Raw genomic sequence first — 13,110 nt, forward strand, 5'->3', positions numbered from 1 at the left:
TTGACTGATGGGGCCGCTGCAGGGCTGCTGTGAGGCCCCGTGAGCCGTGAGCCCTTTCCCTCCCGGCAGGCCTGCTTTCGGCGGGCGCCCGTGGGCCAGGCTCCTGCAAGCCGGGGCGTGGGCAGGCTTGCCGGTCGACGCTGCCGAGGAGGCGGAGCCGGGGGTGGGGCTACCTGGACACTGGTGAGGCAGGACCCGCCCCTCAGCCTGGGAGGCAGCCAGGGCTGAGCCTAGGACGGCTCCCGCTCCCGGCCGCGCAGGGCAGCATGGGGGCAGAGGGCCAGGTTGCGGCCCAGGTAGGCACAGACAGCACCTGGCCCCTCGCAGGGGCTGACGGGGAAGGGGGCCCCGCCTGGAGACAGGCCCGCTGTGGCCCGTGCCGTGGGTAGGCAGATGCAGCGGGCGGGCTGGTGACTCGCACTCAGCCTGTTGGTGGTGGAGCCCGGACGCTCGCTGGCGTCGGAGGTGAGCTCCAGCCCCTGCGTCCTCAGGAGGAATTCCCGGGAGATCCGATGCCTGACGCCCCCCGGGCAGAGCCCTGGCAGCGCCCCCGTCGTCATCAACATCAACCGGGCTCAGCTCACCAACCCCGAGGTCAAGTACAACTACACCGAGGACCCCACCATCCTGAAGATCGACCCCGAGTGGAGCATCAACAGGTGGGAGCCCACCTGGGCCCCCGTCCTGCCCGCCCTGAACCCCACGACCCCCATCCCAGGTCCCCTGAGCCCCCCCGAACCCCGTCCCGCCCACCCTGAGCCCCACGCCCCTGTCCTGAGCCACCAGAGACCGGCAGCAGGTGTGGGGCTCCTGCACCAGGCCCTCCGCTGCCCCTCCTGCGGTCCTGCCACCAGACGTGGTGCCGAGAGACTAACCCGCCTGCTGCCTTGCCGCGAACCGGGTGCTGTGTCTGGTCCCTCCCGTCTGGGCCGGGCCGGGCCGGGGCAGAGGGCCCCGGAACTCCCACCCCTGACTTCCACCTCCCTCACCTTTCAGCGGAGGGACCCTCCTAACGGTCACGGGCACCAACCTGGCCACCGTCCGCGAACCCCGCATCCGGGCCAAGTACGGAGGCGTCGAGAGGGAGAACGTGAGTCCTCCCTGGGCCCTGCCCCCTGCAGCTCCTGCCATCCCTGCTGCACCCGGAGGCCCTGGGAGGGCTGGGGGCCGCGTGCAGGCGTGGCCGCAGCCCCGCGGTGCCGCAGCCCGGCTCTGCAGGGGCCAGCCAGCCCAGTGCGCCTGTCTTGCGTCCTCAGAGCTGCCTGGTGTACAACGACACCACCATGGTGTGCCGGGCCCCGTCGGTGGACAACCCTGCCCGCAGCCCCCCCGAGCTGGGCGCGCGGCCGGACGAGCTGGGCTTCGTCATGGACGACGTCCGGGCCCTGCTGGTGCTGAACACCTCCACCTTCCTCTACTACCCGGACCCTGTGCTGGAGCCGCTCAGCCCCACCGGCCTCCTGGAGCTGAAGCCCAGCTCGCCCCTCATCCTCAAGGTGGGCCGCCTGGGGGCGCGGGGCACGCGTGGGGGGCCGGCTCGGGGGGCCGGCGAAGCCCCCGCTCACCCCGCGCTGCCCCGCAGGGCCGCAACCTCCTGCCGCCGGCGCCCGGCAACTCTCGGCTCAACTACACGGTGCTCATCGGCTCCACGCCCTGCGCCCTCACCGTGTCGGAGACGCAGCTGCTCTGCGAGTCTCCCAACCTCACCGGGCAGCACAAGGTCACGGTGCGTCCACGGGTCCTGGCGGCTCCAGCCTCCCGGGCCCCGTGCAGGGCGGCCCCTGCTCCGAGCAAGCCCCGGACGTGCCTCCCACCCAGAGGGAGCGCCAGGGAGGTGCCCCGGGCGGGCCCCGCGTCTGCCCCCGGCGCCGGTGCCCCCGCCTCGCCGACCGTGCGGGGCTGGGGCGCCCCCTGAGTGGCCTGCACCCCTAGGTCCGGGCTGGCGGCTTCGAGTTCTCGCCGGGGGTGCTGCAGGTGTACTCGGACAGCCTGCTGACGCTGCCCGCCATCGTGGGCATCGGCGGGGGCGGGGGCCTCCTGCTCCTGGTCATCGTGGCCGTGCTCATCGCCTACAAGCGCAAGTCGCGGGACGCCGACCGCACCCTCAAGCGCCTGCAGCTCCAGATGGACAACCTGGAGTCCCGCGTGGCCCTCGAGTGCAAGGAAGGTGGGTGGGAGCCGCGGGGAGGGGTCCGGGGTCAGGGGGTGCTGGGGGGGCGGAGCTCGCCGAGCTGGGCCTGCACCGCCTGCCGGCTCCTCTCCCTCTGCCGCCTTCCCCACGGCCTCGCTGTGCCGGGCTCGGTCCGGGGGTTGGGCTGGTGGGGGCCCTGAGGCGGGGGCCCTGTCTTCAGCCCCCCTGTGCGCACCCAGACCCGGGCCTGGGCCGCCTCTGCTCTCGGCGCGCTTGCTCGGGTGTGTGTCTGTCTCACCCTGGGGTGCATGTGACGCAAACCGGCTCAGGCCACTTGGGCGGGGAGGCTTCACCGGGGTCTGGGGCCCAGCCAGGCCCTCACTCCGTTCTCAGGAGCCCCCTTCCTCTGTGGCTCCCCTTCCCTGTGGTGCTACGACGGCCACGGGGACAGGCTCGGCGTCCCCACACCTGGTCACGTGCCCCCTTCCCCCAAGCCTGCTCCCCCGGGAGCTCCCGACCGAGAGGTGGACCCCAAGGGCAGATGGGGGCGGCCCAGGGAGTGGGAAGGGCAGGAGCCGCAGGCGGCATCGGAAATCTGAACGGTGGGCCGGCGGGTCGGCGGGAAGGGCCCGGATGGTGGCCTCCAGCTGGAACAGAGCCGTCCCCGGGGACCGATGTGTCCGGGAGACCAGTAGACCCACGGCTGGTCCCCGTGGAGCAGATGCCGCCGTACCCGCCGGTGCTGAGCCCTGGGGTCGTGGCTGCTGGGAGGCCAGCGGGTAGGCGCTGAGTGGTGGGCGCCCAGGCCGGGGCCGCGGGGGCCCTGGGGGGTTCAGCTCCTGTGTGCCCGTGTGGGCTCCAGGCAGCAGCCTGCACCTGTGCTGGCCTCTGTCGAGCCCGGCTGGCCTTTCTGGCTGGCATGAGATGGGCCTCAGGGCTGAGTGCCCCCAGCCAGCTGGAGGCGGTGGGGCTGTACTCGAGCCCCAGCTCACTTGTGCCTCTGGGAGCCCCGCCGGGGTCCAGGGCTGTCACGAGGGGTGAACAGAGCAGCGCGGGTGCTGCCTGGCGGTCTCTCACGTGTCACGTGCTGCGTAGGGGAGGCCTTGAGAACTCTGCAGGGTCCGTGAGTGAATGCTGGCCGCCCTGGAGCAGACGACACACGTCGTCCGTTTGGGGATGGGGACAGGGGGCCGGGCGGGGTCGGAAGCCTTGCCCGGGGGGCCTCGTGCCTAACAGGCCTCGTTCTGGGTGGTCACTTATTCCACCGGCCGGCCCGGGACCCTGGCCCGTCTTAAGACAAAGGCCCGCGTCCCAGCGCCCCCTCCGTCCCCGGCGGGCTGCCCCCCTGAGGGGCTCCGGCGCGTGTTGGGGGCTTGGGTGGGCGGCGGCGGCCTGGGCCTTCCTGGGACAAGGACAACCGTCTGCCCGTTCTGTCTGCACTGACCTCTGATGCCTGTGTCCGGCAGCGTGCGTGCGGGCGCCCAGGGCCGGCCAGGTGGAGGTGGCCAGCCTCCAGGCAGCGGTGCCGGGGGGGAGGGCCGGCTCCTGTGAAACCTTCCTGGCATCCCCAGTGCCCCTCTGGCTCCTGACCAGACAGCGCATCCTTGGGCTGCCGCAGGGCTCACACCTCATGGCTCTGGAATGTTCTGAAAGCGGCGGAGCCTCCCTGAGCGAGCGGGCGGGTGTGTCAGGGGCCCCTCCCTGGCCTGAGCCGTGAGGGCTTGCTTGTCGGCGTGCAGGGCTTTGCCACTTCCCAGCCGGCCTCACCCCCACTCTTCCCCAGTGGCCGGAGCCAGGGGGCCACAGTTGCTCTGGCCCCCGCTGCCCGATCGGGACGTGGAGGCCCCTTTCAGCCCCATCCCGGCAACCGCCTCTGCTCTCGTCTTGGTGGATTCTGCAGCAGGTCAGGGGCGGAGGGCTCAGCCTCTGTGTCAGGACGGGGGAAACCGAGGCACAGGAATTTCCTCAAGTTCACCCTGCTGGCGAGTGCCAGGGTCAGGGGCTGGCCCGAGCCTGAGTGTGTGGGGGGGAGTGGGGGTTGCTGGGGGGGCCGGGGCAGCTGCCGTGACACCTCGTCTGGCCACAGCCTTTGCGGAGCTGCAGACGGACATCCACGAGCTGACCAACGACCTGGACGGTGCCGGCATCCCGTTCCTTGACTACCGCACGTACGCCATGCGGGTCCTCTTCCCCGGCATCGAGGACCACCCGGTGCTGAAGGAGATGGAGGTGGGCTGCTGGCCGGGGTTCACCGCTGCCTCTGCCCGCAGGGGCTCCTTGGGTGCCGGGGCGGCAGGGTCCTGGGGGCGGGCTTGAGCCTGCCGGGAGGGGGACCAGGTGTGGGGGGCCTCGCCCCAGCCAACCACCCTTAGCCTGGGCTCCGCAGGGCCCAGCTCTGTTTCGTCGGGCCCCGAGTCTACTGCGTACCACCTGCAGCTTGTCCGGCCTGGCTCCTGGGCGGGCTTCACTGGGCCGGGGGGGCTGCTGCCACGCGTGTCAGGAGGTGCGGGCGCTCGGCTGGGCTCTGCGCGGCTGATGCGGCCCCCGGGCCTGCCGAGGGGAAGCCGCCTGGCACCCACGTCCTCCCGGGCTCCCCAGTAGCCGGCCGGACGCCCAGGGCCCCCAGCTCAGAACGGGCAGGGGCTCAGCGAGTGTGCTCTGTTGTGCTCTCGGGGGGTGGGGGGGCGGCACATCCTGCACCCCTTGGGTGGTGGGGAGCCAACTCCCTCACGTGGCTGTGTTGGTGGGACAGGCCCTCTCGAGCTGCACCTCGGTGGGCCTTCCTGTCGCGATGGCTCGGGCCCAGGGCGCCCTGGGCTGCTCACTGCCTGCTTGTTTGCTGGGGTGTCCGCCACGCTGGGGGTCCTCCGCCCGCCCTCGGGTGTCTCTCCCGGCGTTGCCGTCTGCCGGGCTGGTCTGGCTGGTCTGGCTGTTCTCTTAGCTGTGACTGTGTGCTCTCCCTGGTACCTGTCGCCTGTCTTGCCTGGGCTGGGAGCCTGTGTCATGCCAGGACAAGCCTCGGGGCAGATGGGCGTGAGCAGGGCCCTGGAACCGGCCATGCCTGGCATTCCGCCCCGCTTTCCCACCTCTGCTGTGTGGCCGCGACACGCTGCGCCCCTCTCTGGACTCGAGGGTCCTCTGTGAAGGGGGAGGGCGGTTTTTGCGTTGGTGCTGGCTGTGAGGGACCGTGGACAGGCGCTCCCGGTGCCCGGTGCGCGAGCTCGGCCGCGCGGAGGGGGCCCTCCTCCTGCGCCCGCACGCTGCTGCGCCCCGGCCTCTGCCTGCTGTGGCTCCTCACGCAGCTGCCGGGCCCCATCCATTCTGCTAGGACGGTTGCGGCTCAGGGACCCTCGGGGTGACCTGCCCTTTGTACCGGGCCGAGGCGGGCCCTCGGCCAGCAGGGGCCGGCGCCCTCTGAGGTCTGAGCAGGCGCGCGGCCCCCCAGGTGCAGGCTAACGTGGAGAAGTCGCTGACACTGTTCGGGCAGCTGCTGACCAAGAAGCACTTCCTGCTGACCTTCATCCGTACGCTGGAGGCCCAGCGCAGCTTCTCCATGCGGGACCGCGGCAACGTGGCCTCGCTCGTCATGACGGCCCTGCAGGGCGAGATGGAGTACGCCACGGGCGTGCTCAAGCAGCTGCTGTCCGACCTCATCGAGAAGAACCTGGAAAGCAAGAACCACCCGAAGCTGCTGCTGCGGCGGTGAGTCCACGCCCCGTGCCTGCCCCTGCGACAGCGTGCCCACCGGCGCAGCCCAGGCGCTGCTGCTGCAGTTCTGGGTACCCGCTCCGGGGTTTGCCTTGTCTGGGGCCCCTCGGCGCGAGGCGACACCTGCTCCGAGGCCGAGGCCTGACCTCTGGCCCTGGGGAGGGTGGGGTGGTGGTGTGGGCGGGCCTGGAGGAAGGACTGAGGCCGCCCCGGCGTGGATTCTGTTCCCAGGACGGAGTCGGTGGCAGAGAAGATGCTGACCAACTGGTTTACCTTCCTTCTGTACAAATTCCTCAAGGTGGGCAAGTCCCGGGGGGCCCCAGGCGGGGGTGGGAGGCCGGAGGTGACTGGTGGGGCCTCAGCCGGGAGGCACGAAGAGGCCAGGGCCTCGGCAGGGCCGCCGCCGGCTCGCGTCTGTCCTTTAGCTTCCCCCCTGCCCCTTCTGGAGGCTGTCCTGTCCTCACTCAGCCGCCGAGGCAGGAGTGGACGCCGCGGTCCGCTGTGGGTCCCGTAGCTGCATGTGGCTGGGCTGGGGCGTGCGTCCAGGCCCCAGTGGGGCTCGTGCAGTGCCCGTGGCCCAGACCCGAGGTCAGAGGCAGCACCGGGCAGGGGCGTGTGTGTGTCCAGCACCTGGGCCTGCGCTGGCCTGAGGAGGCGCCCGGGGGGTGTGTCCTGTTGGCCCTGCTGTGAAGAGGTGGGCAGCTGCCCGGGCTTCCACTGTCGTTGGCCAGACGGTTCCCTCTGGGGCTGGGAGAGCCCCTCCCCCCAGACAGGCCCTGGGGAGCCAGGCTGTTCTCAGAACGGGTACAGCCTGCAGGCCGGCTAGACGTGCGTCCAGGTGGACTTTGTCAGGGCCGTAAGCTGCTAGATGGGTCGCCTGCATTTTAGAGCTGGGAGGTCGTCAGACCCAGATGTCTGTCTGGCTTCCCTTGAAAAACCCGGAGGCTTGGCAGCCAGGCCCGGTCCTCTCATGGTGGCCCCTGGTTAGCGCTCCACGGTGGACGAGGGAGCGGGCCACGGAGCCTCGTGACGCAGGCGGCCTGGGTCTGCTCTCCGTGGTGGCCGCGTGGTTGTGCGGCCTCCGCGCCCTGCAGCGTCCCGAGTCGGGGTGGCGGTGGGGCTCTCCGACCTCCGTGCGGGATGCTGAGCCCGGCTGCTGCGGCTCAGTGCTCAGGACAGAGTCCTGGCTGGGCTGAGGGGTGCAGATGGGGAAGGGGCGGGGTGTCCACGGGGGCGTGAAAGTGTGGGCGGGGTGGTGAGATGTGAGCGTGAGGCCAGGAGGTAGCCAGACGGGGACCAAAGGCCCTGAGGCGGGCGCGAGGTCCAGAGAGGAGGGGGTCGGGCTGGGAGGGGCTCGCCCCGTGGGTGGTGGCACAGTGATGCCCAGGGTACGACGGCATGGCTGTCGTGCAGGACAGGTGGCGGTAACAGAGCTGTGCCTTTCCTGCGAAGCGCGCTTGTTTGCCGACCACGTGACTCGGTCACGTGCTCATTAAGTCGTCTCCGCGAGCCCGGAGGAGCGGGTTCAGAGAAGGCCCGCTTTGATGACTCTGTCTGAGAACCTGGGCTGGGCACGTGGCCCGTGCAGGACGTAGCAGGCGGAGGCTGAGGGTGCTGTGGCCTCGGGCATTGCCCACAGGACGGGTGGGAGAGTGGAAGGAGGGAGGGAGGCCAGGCTTGGCCGAGGGGGCAGGACTGAGGGAAGCCTGGAGGGCGGGGCAAAGTGCTGGGAGCCCGCGGCGGAGCCGCCCCCGGCACCCGTCGTCCTGGGCAGCGTCCCGGCCGAGAGGCTGAGTGCGGTCAGGTGCACACGCTCTCGCTGCAGACCAGGAAACGCCAGGCAGGGGCGCGGCGTGGCTGCACTGCTGCTCACATGGCTCCAGGAGGGGACCTGGCACTGGCCACCCGGTTCTCCTTGCCACGGGCTGAGCGTGTACGTGTGTTAGACAGACTTTATATTTTAGAGCAGGTTTATGTTTATGGCAAAGTCGAGTGGAAGGTGCAGAGGTTTCCCAAATATCCTCTGCCCCCCCCACCCCGACCAGCGTGGTCCATTTGTCACAGTTGGTGACTCTACACCAACATCACCACCACAGAGTCTGTGGTTGGCCCTGGGGCTCACCTGGGTGGTATGTGTTCTGTGGGTTTGGACAAGTGTGTAACGGCACGTTTCCATCACGGTGGTGTCATACAGGTCGTTGTCACTGCCCTAGAAACCCTCTGTGCTCCCCCCCCCCCCCAAGCCCCTGGCAACCGCTGATCTCTCCACTGCCTCCGGGGTTTTGCCGTTTTCAGAATGTCCTGCGGTCGGGATCGTGCAGTGTGTAGCCTTTTCGGATTGGTTTCTTTCACTTGGTAGCGCGCAGTTAAGGTTCCCCCAAGCCTCCTCCTGGTTTGGTAGCGCCTTTCTTTTTAGCGGGCCACAAGCTAGGTTTCAACAACGCAGATCCTTTTCATTCCTCGCTCTCTTTAGGAAAAAAAGTTAACTAGAAAGGTAATCCATGCTCTTTGTAGTGCCCCTAAACGGCAGGGCTGAGCCCCCCACCCCAAGTTCTGGAGGTAATAACCATCTGTTTGGGTGTGTGTCCCCAGGCTGGTTTCTGCAGTGAAGCAAATGAGAAGTCCTAGTGTCGTACGTTTTCCTCAGTGTGGGGTTTTTCCTCTTTGGTGCCATGCATTTTGCACTGCACCGTGCATCCCCCGCTGTGGCCATCTTTGCAAGTCAGGACAGAGACAGATGTCTCGTTCTTTTTAACGGCTGTATAATGTTCCTTAATACGGGCTTTCAGGGGAGCTTGAATCTTTCCCCAGACAGTCCTGCACCTGGTGCATCCTGACCCAGGGACCTTTGCTTGCCATGTCAATGCTCAGGTGGGTTTCAGAAGAGTGATTGTGATCAGGCTTATTTTCCATCTGAATATGCGCTGCCAGGTTGTGAGATGAGAGAGGCTGCCCCTGTTCAGTGTTCTGAGTCTTACCTGCCCAAGCCGTGGACAGTACCTGCCCCCACTGGCCTTTCCATTCTTGAAGACTGCTTGGTGTGTTGGCGGCTGTTTCTTTAATAAGTTGTTACCTTTCATTTGTCTGATCAACCACTTTTATTTTTATTTTGATTTGTATGTTTTTATCTTGTGCGTGATTTGGGGGTGGTTATTTCTTTTAGAAAATTAAGAGAGTTTTTTTAAAGTCTTTGTTGAATTTGTTATAGAATTGTTTCTGTTTGATGTTTAGGTTTTTTGGCCTTGAGGCATGTGGGATCTTAGCTCCCCGACCAGGGATCGAACCCACATTCCCTGCATTGGAAGGTGAAGTCTTAACCACTGGACCGCTAGGGAAGTCCCAAGATAATTTTTAACTTTTCTGTCATTTACAGCCCTTGTGTTACGCTGAGGAATGTTTTCTGTTAGTATATGGTGTGAGGCTGGGATCTCACTTGATTTTCTTTCCCAAATGGAGAAGGGCTTGTTCTAACATTTATCAAATAGCCTGTACTTGTGTCATCTCTTCACGTGGAGATTCACTGGCCGTTTCTGCACGCTTCTTCCTGCTGGGCCTGAGAGACACCGAGGTCGTCCTCCTCCTCCCTGTGCAGGAAACGGGCCCAGCAGGGAAGGGCTGGGTTCTGGGCCTTCCCGTCTCAGAGGCTTTCGCTCCTTGGTTCCTGCCTCCCAGCCTCTGGGCGGGCCTGCGGGAGTGGGTCAGAGCCTGCCAGCCAGGCTGAGCGTGAACAGCCTGCTCAGCCTGCGTGTCCTGTAAGGACACTTGGCTTTTAAGGACCAGCTGCTTTAGCGGTAGATTGTCTGGGTTCGAATCCTGGCTTCTTGTGATTTTCTGTGTAACCTCACCCTCTGACCTCCTGAGGTGCCCCTTTTCTTCTGAGGGGAGCAAGTCTCATGGCGTCTGCAGGGAGAGGCAGCTGTAAATGGCTGTGCCTCTGTCCTAGCTGGTGTAACGCAGCCACGTTTGCAGATGAAACGATTTCAGAGACGGGCACACTGCGGGAGGGTCTCAGGATGACCTGCGCGCACTGCCGTTCCTTGGCAGCTGTCTCTTTAATTACCGCAGTTGCTAACAGGCGCCTGGAGCATCTGGTTCCGGGCAGGGCCGCTCTTGGTGGGCCAGGGAGCAGGCCGGCAGCTGCCTGCTTAGGCCACTTTCACTCCCGAGCTCTGTGGCGGGGGGCGGGGGGGCGAGATGAGAGGGGCCTGTGTCCGGCTGAGGTGGGGACTCAGCCGTGCAGGGCACGCAGCAGCTCGGTCACTGCAGTCGGGGCAGCGCTCTGGGGGCGGGCAGGACGGGAGCCCTCCCTCCACAGCTGTTTGTTAGCGGTGTTCGTTGTCCAGCAACGTCTGTAGAGCCCCCCACGCGCCCACTCCGCTCCGTGCTGGGCACTGGGGATGTAGCGGGAGGGGCCAGGCACGCCCTGGCCTGCAGGCAGCGAACAAGACAATTTAAGAGGGCTGGCTCTGTGTGATGGCAGCCAGGTCCAGCGGGCTGGGCCCAGGGCCCGGGAGAGTCTTTCTGACAAAGGGACGTCAGGTGGGGTTTGGAAGGGGCCGTGAAGACCTGAGGGGGAGAGTTCTGGTTGTAGGGGGAGCAGGTGCAAAGGCCCTGAGGTGGGGACATGCCCACTGGCTGCAGTGGGGGTGGGGGGCGGCATGTGGTCACAGATGGGCAGCACAGACCTTCCCCGAGTGCCCAGACAGCCGCCCTGCCAGCCTCCTGCCCTGGGTTGGTGCGTCTGCACCTGTGATTGCGTCGGCCACGTGCTCTGGAGGGAGGGGCGGCCCTCTCCTGCAGGTGGGTCCTAGCCGAGGGGGCCCCCCATCTGATAGATGACGGTCACACCCGTTGTGGTCCCCCGGGCCGTGGGGGGGGGGGCACCGGAGCCTGCGCGTCATCCACACGCAGCACCGGCTGCTTTGGGCAATGTGTGGCGCCGGGGCAGTGGTCCTACCGAGGCCTGAACCGGGCGAGGCTTCAGGCGGGGCTGACTGGCCTTGGTCCTCCCCGCTTGGCCCCTTTGCGGAGGTTTTTTTCTGGGATTCTCATGCCTGTCTCCGTGGGGGATGCTCTGCCATGAAGTGGTTTTCACCGTCTTCCTTGGACTTTGGAACCAAGGTTCTCAAATTTGGCCATGTTGCCATTGCTCCGTGCGGGTCCGGTGTGGATGCTGGGGGCCAGGGCAGCGGCTGGGGCGGAGCCCGGTGGTCCTGCACGGCCTGACGCCGCCCACCCGCCCACAGGAGTGCGCCGGGGAGCCGCTCTTCATGCTCTACTGCGCCATCAAGCAGCAGATGGAGAAGGGCCCCATCGACGCCATCACGGGCGAGGCGCGCTACTCCCTGAGCGAGGACAAGCTCATCCGCCAGCAGATCGACTACAAGACGCTGGTGAGCGCCGCCCGCCCCGCCCCGCCCCGCCCCGCCCCGCCCCGCCCCGCCCCGCCCCTCCCCGCCCCGCCCCGCCCCGCCCCTCCCCGCCCCACCCCGCCCCTCCCCGCCTGCCCGTCTCTCCCCGCCCCTCCCCGCCCGCCCCGCCCCGCCCCGCCCCGCCCCGCCCGCCTGCCCGCCCTCCAGGGAGGGAGGGGGGCGCTGACGCCTTGTCCTCCCACCTGCAGACCCTGAACTGCGTGAATCCCGAGAACGAGAACGCGCCCGAGGTGCCGGTGAAGGGGCTGAACTGCGACACGGTGACGCAGGTCAAGGAGAAGCTGCTGGACGCCGTGTACAAGGGCGTGCCCTACTCTCAGCGGCCCAAGGCCGGGGACATGGACCTGGGTGAGCCCGGCAGGGGCTCTGTCGCGTTGTCCAAGCACTGGGCGCTGGCCCGGAGGGTTGGAGGGAAGGGGTGTGTGACCCAGGCTGGGTCTGTAGGCTGCTCCCCGGGGTGCTGGAAGCAGGTGGGCCCTTGGAGCTGGGTGGGGGCTCTCAAGATGGCTCATGAGCAGGGCGTGGGCAGGGGCACCGGCTAAGTAGGAAGGGCCCGGGGAGCAGAGCCGGGCTGGACCGGTCTGGTCCCTGGTGGATGAGGCTGGGGCCGCGATGGAGGGAGGCCGTGGGTGCCAGGCTGGGAGGCCGCCTGGAGCTCCGGAAGGTGGGCACACCGCGTGGGGCTGGGCTGCCCAGGGTTGGGCGGGCGGGGGCTGCCAGAGGGGCCGGGCAGCAGCAGGGATGCGGGGCTTCTGCTCCGGGCTGGGCCTGTCCTTCTGCTGCCCGGCCTTCGCTCAGGGTCCCTGGGACCCTGCCCCCTGGGCCTGTCCACATGGAGGGAGCAAGGAGCAGGGCAGCACCTGCCGGCCGCCCTGCCCTCCAGCGCGCCCCTCCTCCACAGAGTGGCGCCAGGGCCGCATGGCCCGCATCATCCTGCAGGACGAGGACGTCACCACCAAGATCGATAACGACTGGAAGAGGCTGAACACGCTGGCGCACTACCAGGTGACCCCCCAACCTGCGGCCACGGCTCGGGCCCCTCTTCCCACGACGGGGCTCAGGGGTGGGGGCCGCGCTCCAGGAGGAGAGGGCACGGTCCCATGTGGGGGTCGCCCAGGGTCGCGGGGGAGGCTGAGGCCCAGGTGAGAGACGGGTCGCGGGTGGTGGGTCATGCGTCACCCGGCCCCCTGCCCGTAGGTGACGGATGGGTCCTCGGTGGCCCTGGTGCCCAAGCAGACGTCCGCCTATAATATCTCCAACTCGTCCACCTTCACCAAGTCCCTCAGCAGATACGGTGAGGGCCGGCGGGGCAGAGGGCCAGCGGGGCAGAGGGCCGGCGGGGGCAGAGGGCAGACCACGGACCTGGACAGAATGCCGCTCTGGGCGCCGCCGCGGCAGCCTGGGACGGCTTGGTTACAGCCTGTCCCGGGGACACTCGGCCTTGCCCCGGGCAGCACCGTCCCCAGAAACCCAGGGAGGTAGGGGCGGATGACCCAGCTTTCGGAGTGGGGAGCTGAGGCTCACACGGGCGCCGCCTGCTGCCCGAGTCGCCGGGCGGGCGGGGCGGAGCGGGGCGGGGCAGGACGCGGCCGCTGACGGCGCGGCGCCCGCCCGCAGAGAGCATGCTGCGCACGGCCAGCAGCCCCGACAGCCTGCGCTCGCGCACGCCCATGATCACGCCCGACCTGGAGAGCGGCACCAAGCTGTGGCACCTGGTCAAGAACCACGACCACCTGGACCAGCGCGAGGGCGACCGCGGCAGCAAGATGGTTTCCGAGATCTACCTGACGCGGCTGCTGGCCACCAAGGTGGGCGGACGGAGCGGGGGGGCCTGGGCGG

General features: G+C 67.7%; 1 protein-coding gene across 1 annotated transcript in view; it reads left to right on the forward strand.

Annotated features, from left to right (window-relative positions):
- The window catches only part of PLXNA1 (plexin A1), a 45,802-nt gene that overhangs the window by 26,565 nt on the left and 6,127 nt on the right, over positions 1–13,110 (forward strand). The window contains exons 16-28 of the mRNA XM_067043266.1: positions 492–659; positions 997–1,090; positions 1,257–1,496; positions 1,583–1,726; positions 1,933–2,167; positions 4,218–4,360; positions 5,577–5,833; positions 6,071–6,137; positions 11,086–11,232; positions 11,460–11,619; positions 12,173–12,276; positions 12,469–12,565; positions 12,889–13,079. Of these exons, the coding sequence (XP_066899367.1) occupies positions 492–659; positions 997–1,090; positions 1,257–1,496; positions 1,583–1,726; positions 1,933–2,167; positions 4,218–4,360; positions 5,577–5,833; positions 6,071–6,137; positions 11,086–11,232; positions 11,460–11,619; positions 12,173–12,276; positions 12,469–12,565; positions 12,889–13,079 (2,047 nt within the window). The remainder of the gene's footprint in view (positions 1–491; positions 660–996; positions 1,091–1,256; positions 1,497–1,582; positions 1,727–1,932; positions 2,168–4,217; positions 4,361–5,576; positions 5,834–6,070; positions 6,138–11,085; positions 11,233–11,459; positions 11,620–12,172; positions 12,277–12,468; positions 12,566–12,888; positions 13,080–13,110) is intronic.

This window comes from Kogia breviceps, chromosome 10 (assembly GCF_026419965.1).
Source record: "Kogia breviceps isolate mKogBre1 chromosome 10, mKogBre1 haplotype 1, whole genome shotgun sequence".
In the NCBI taxonomy this organism is placed as follows: domain Eukaryota; kingdom Metazoa; phylum Chordata; class Mammalia; order Artiodactyla; family Physeteridae; genus Kogia; species Kogia breviceps.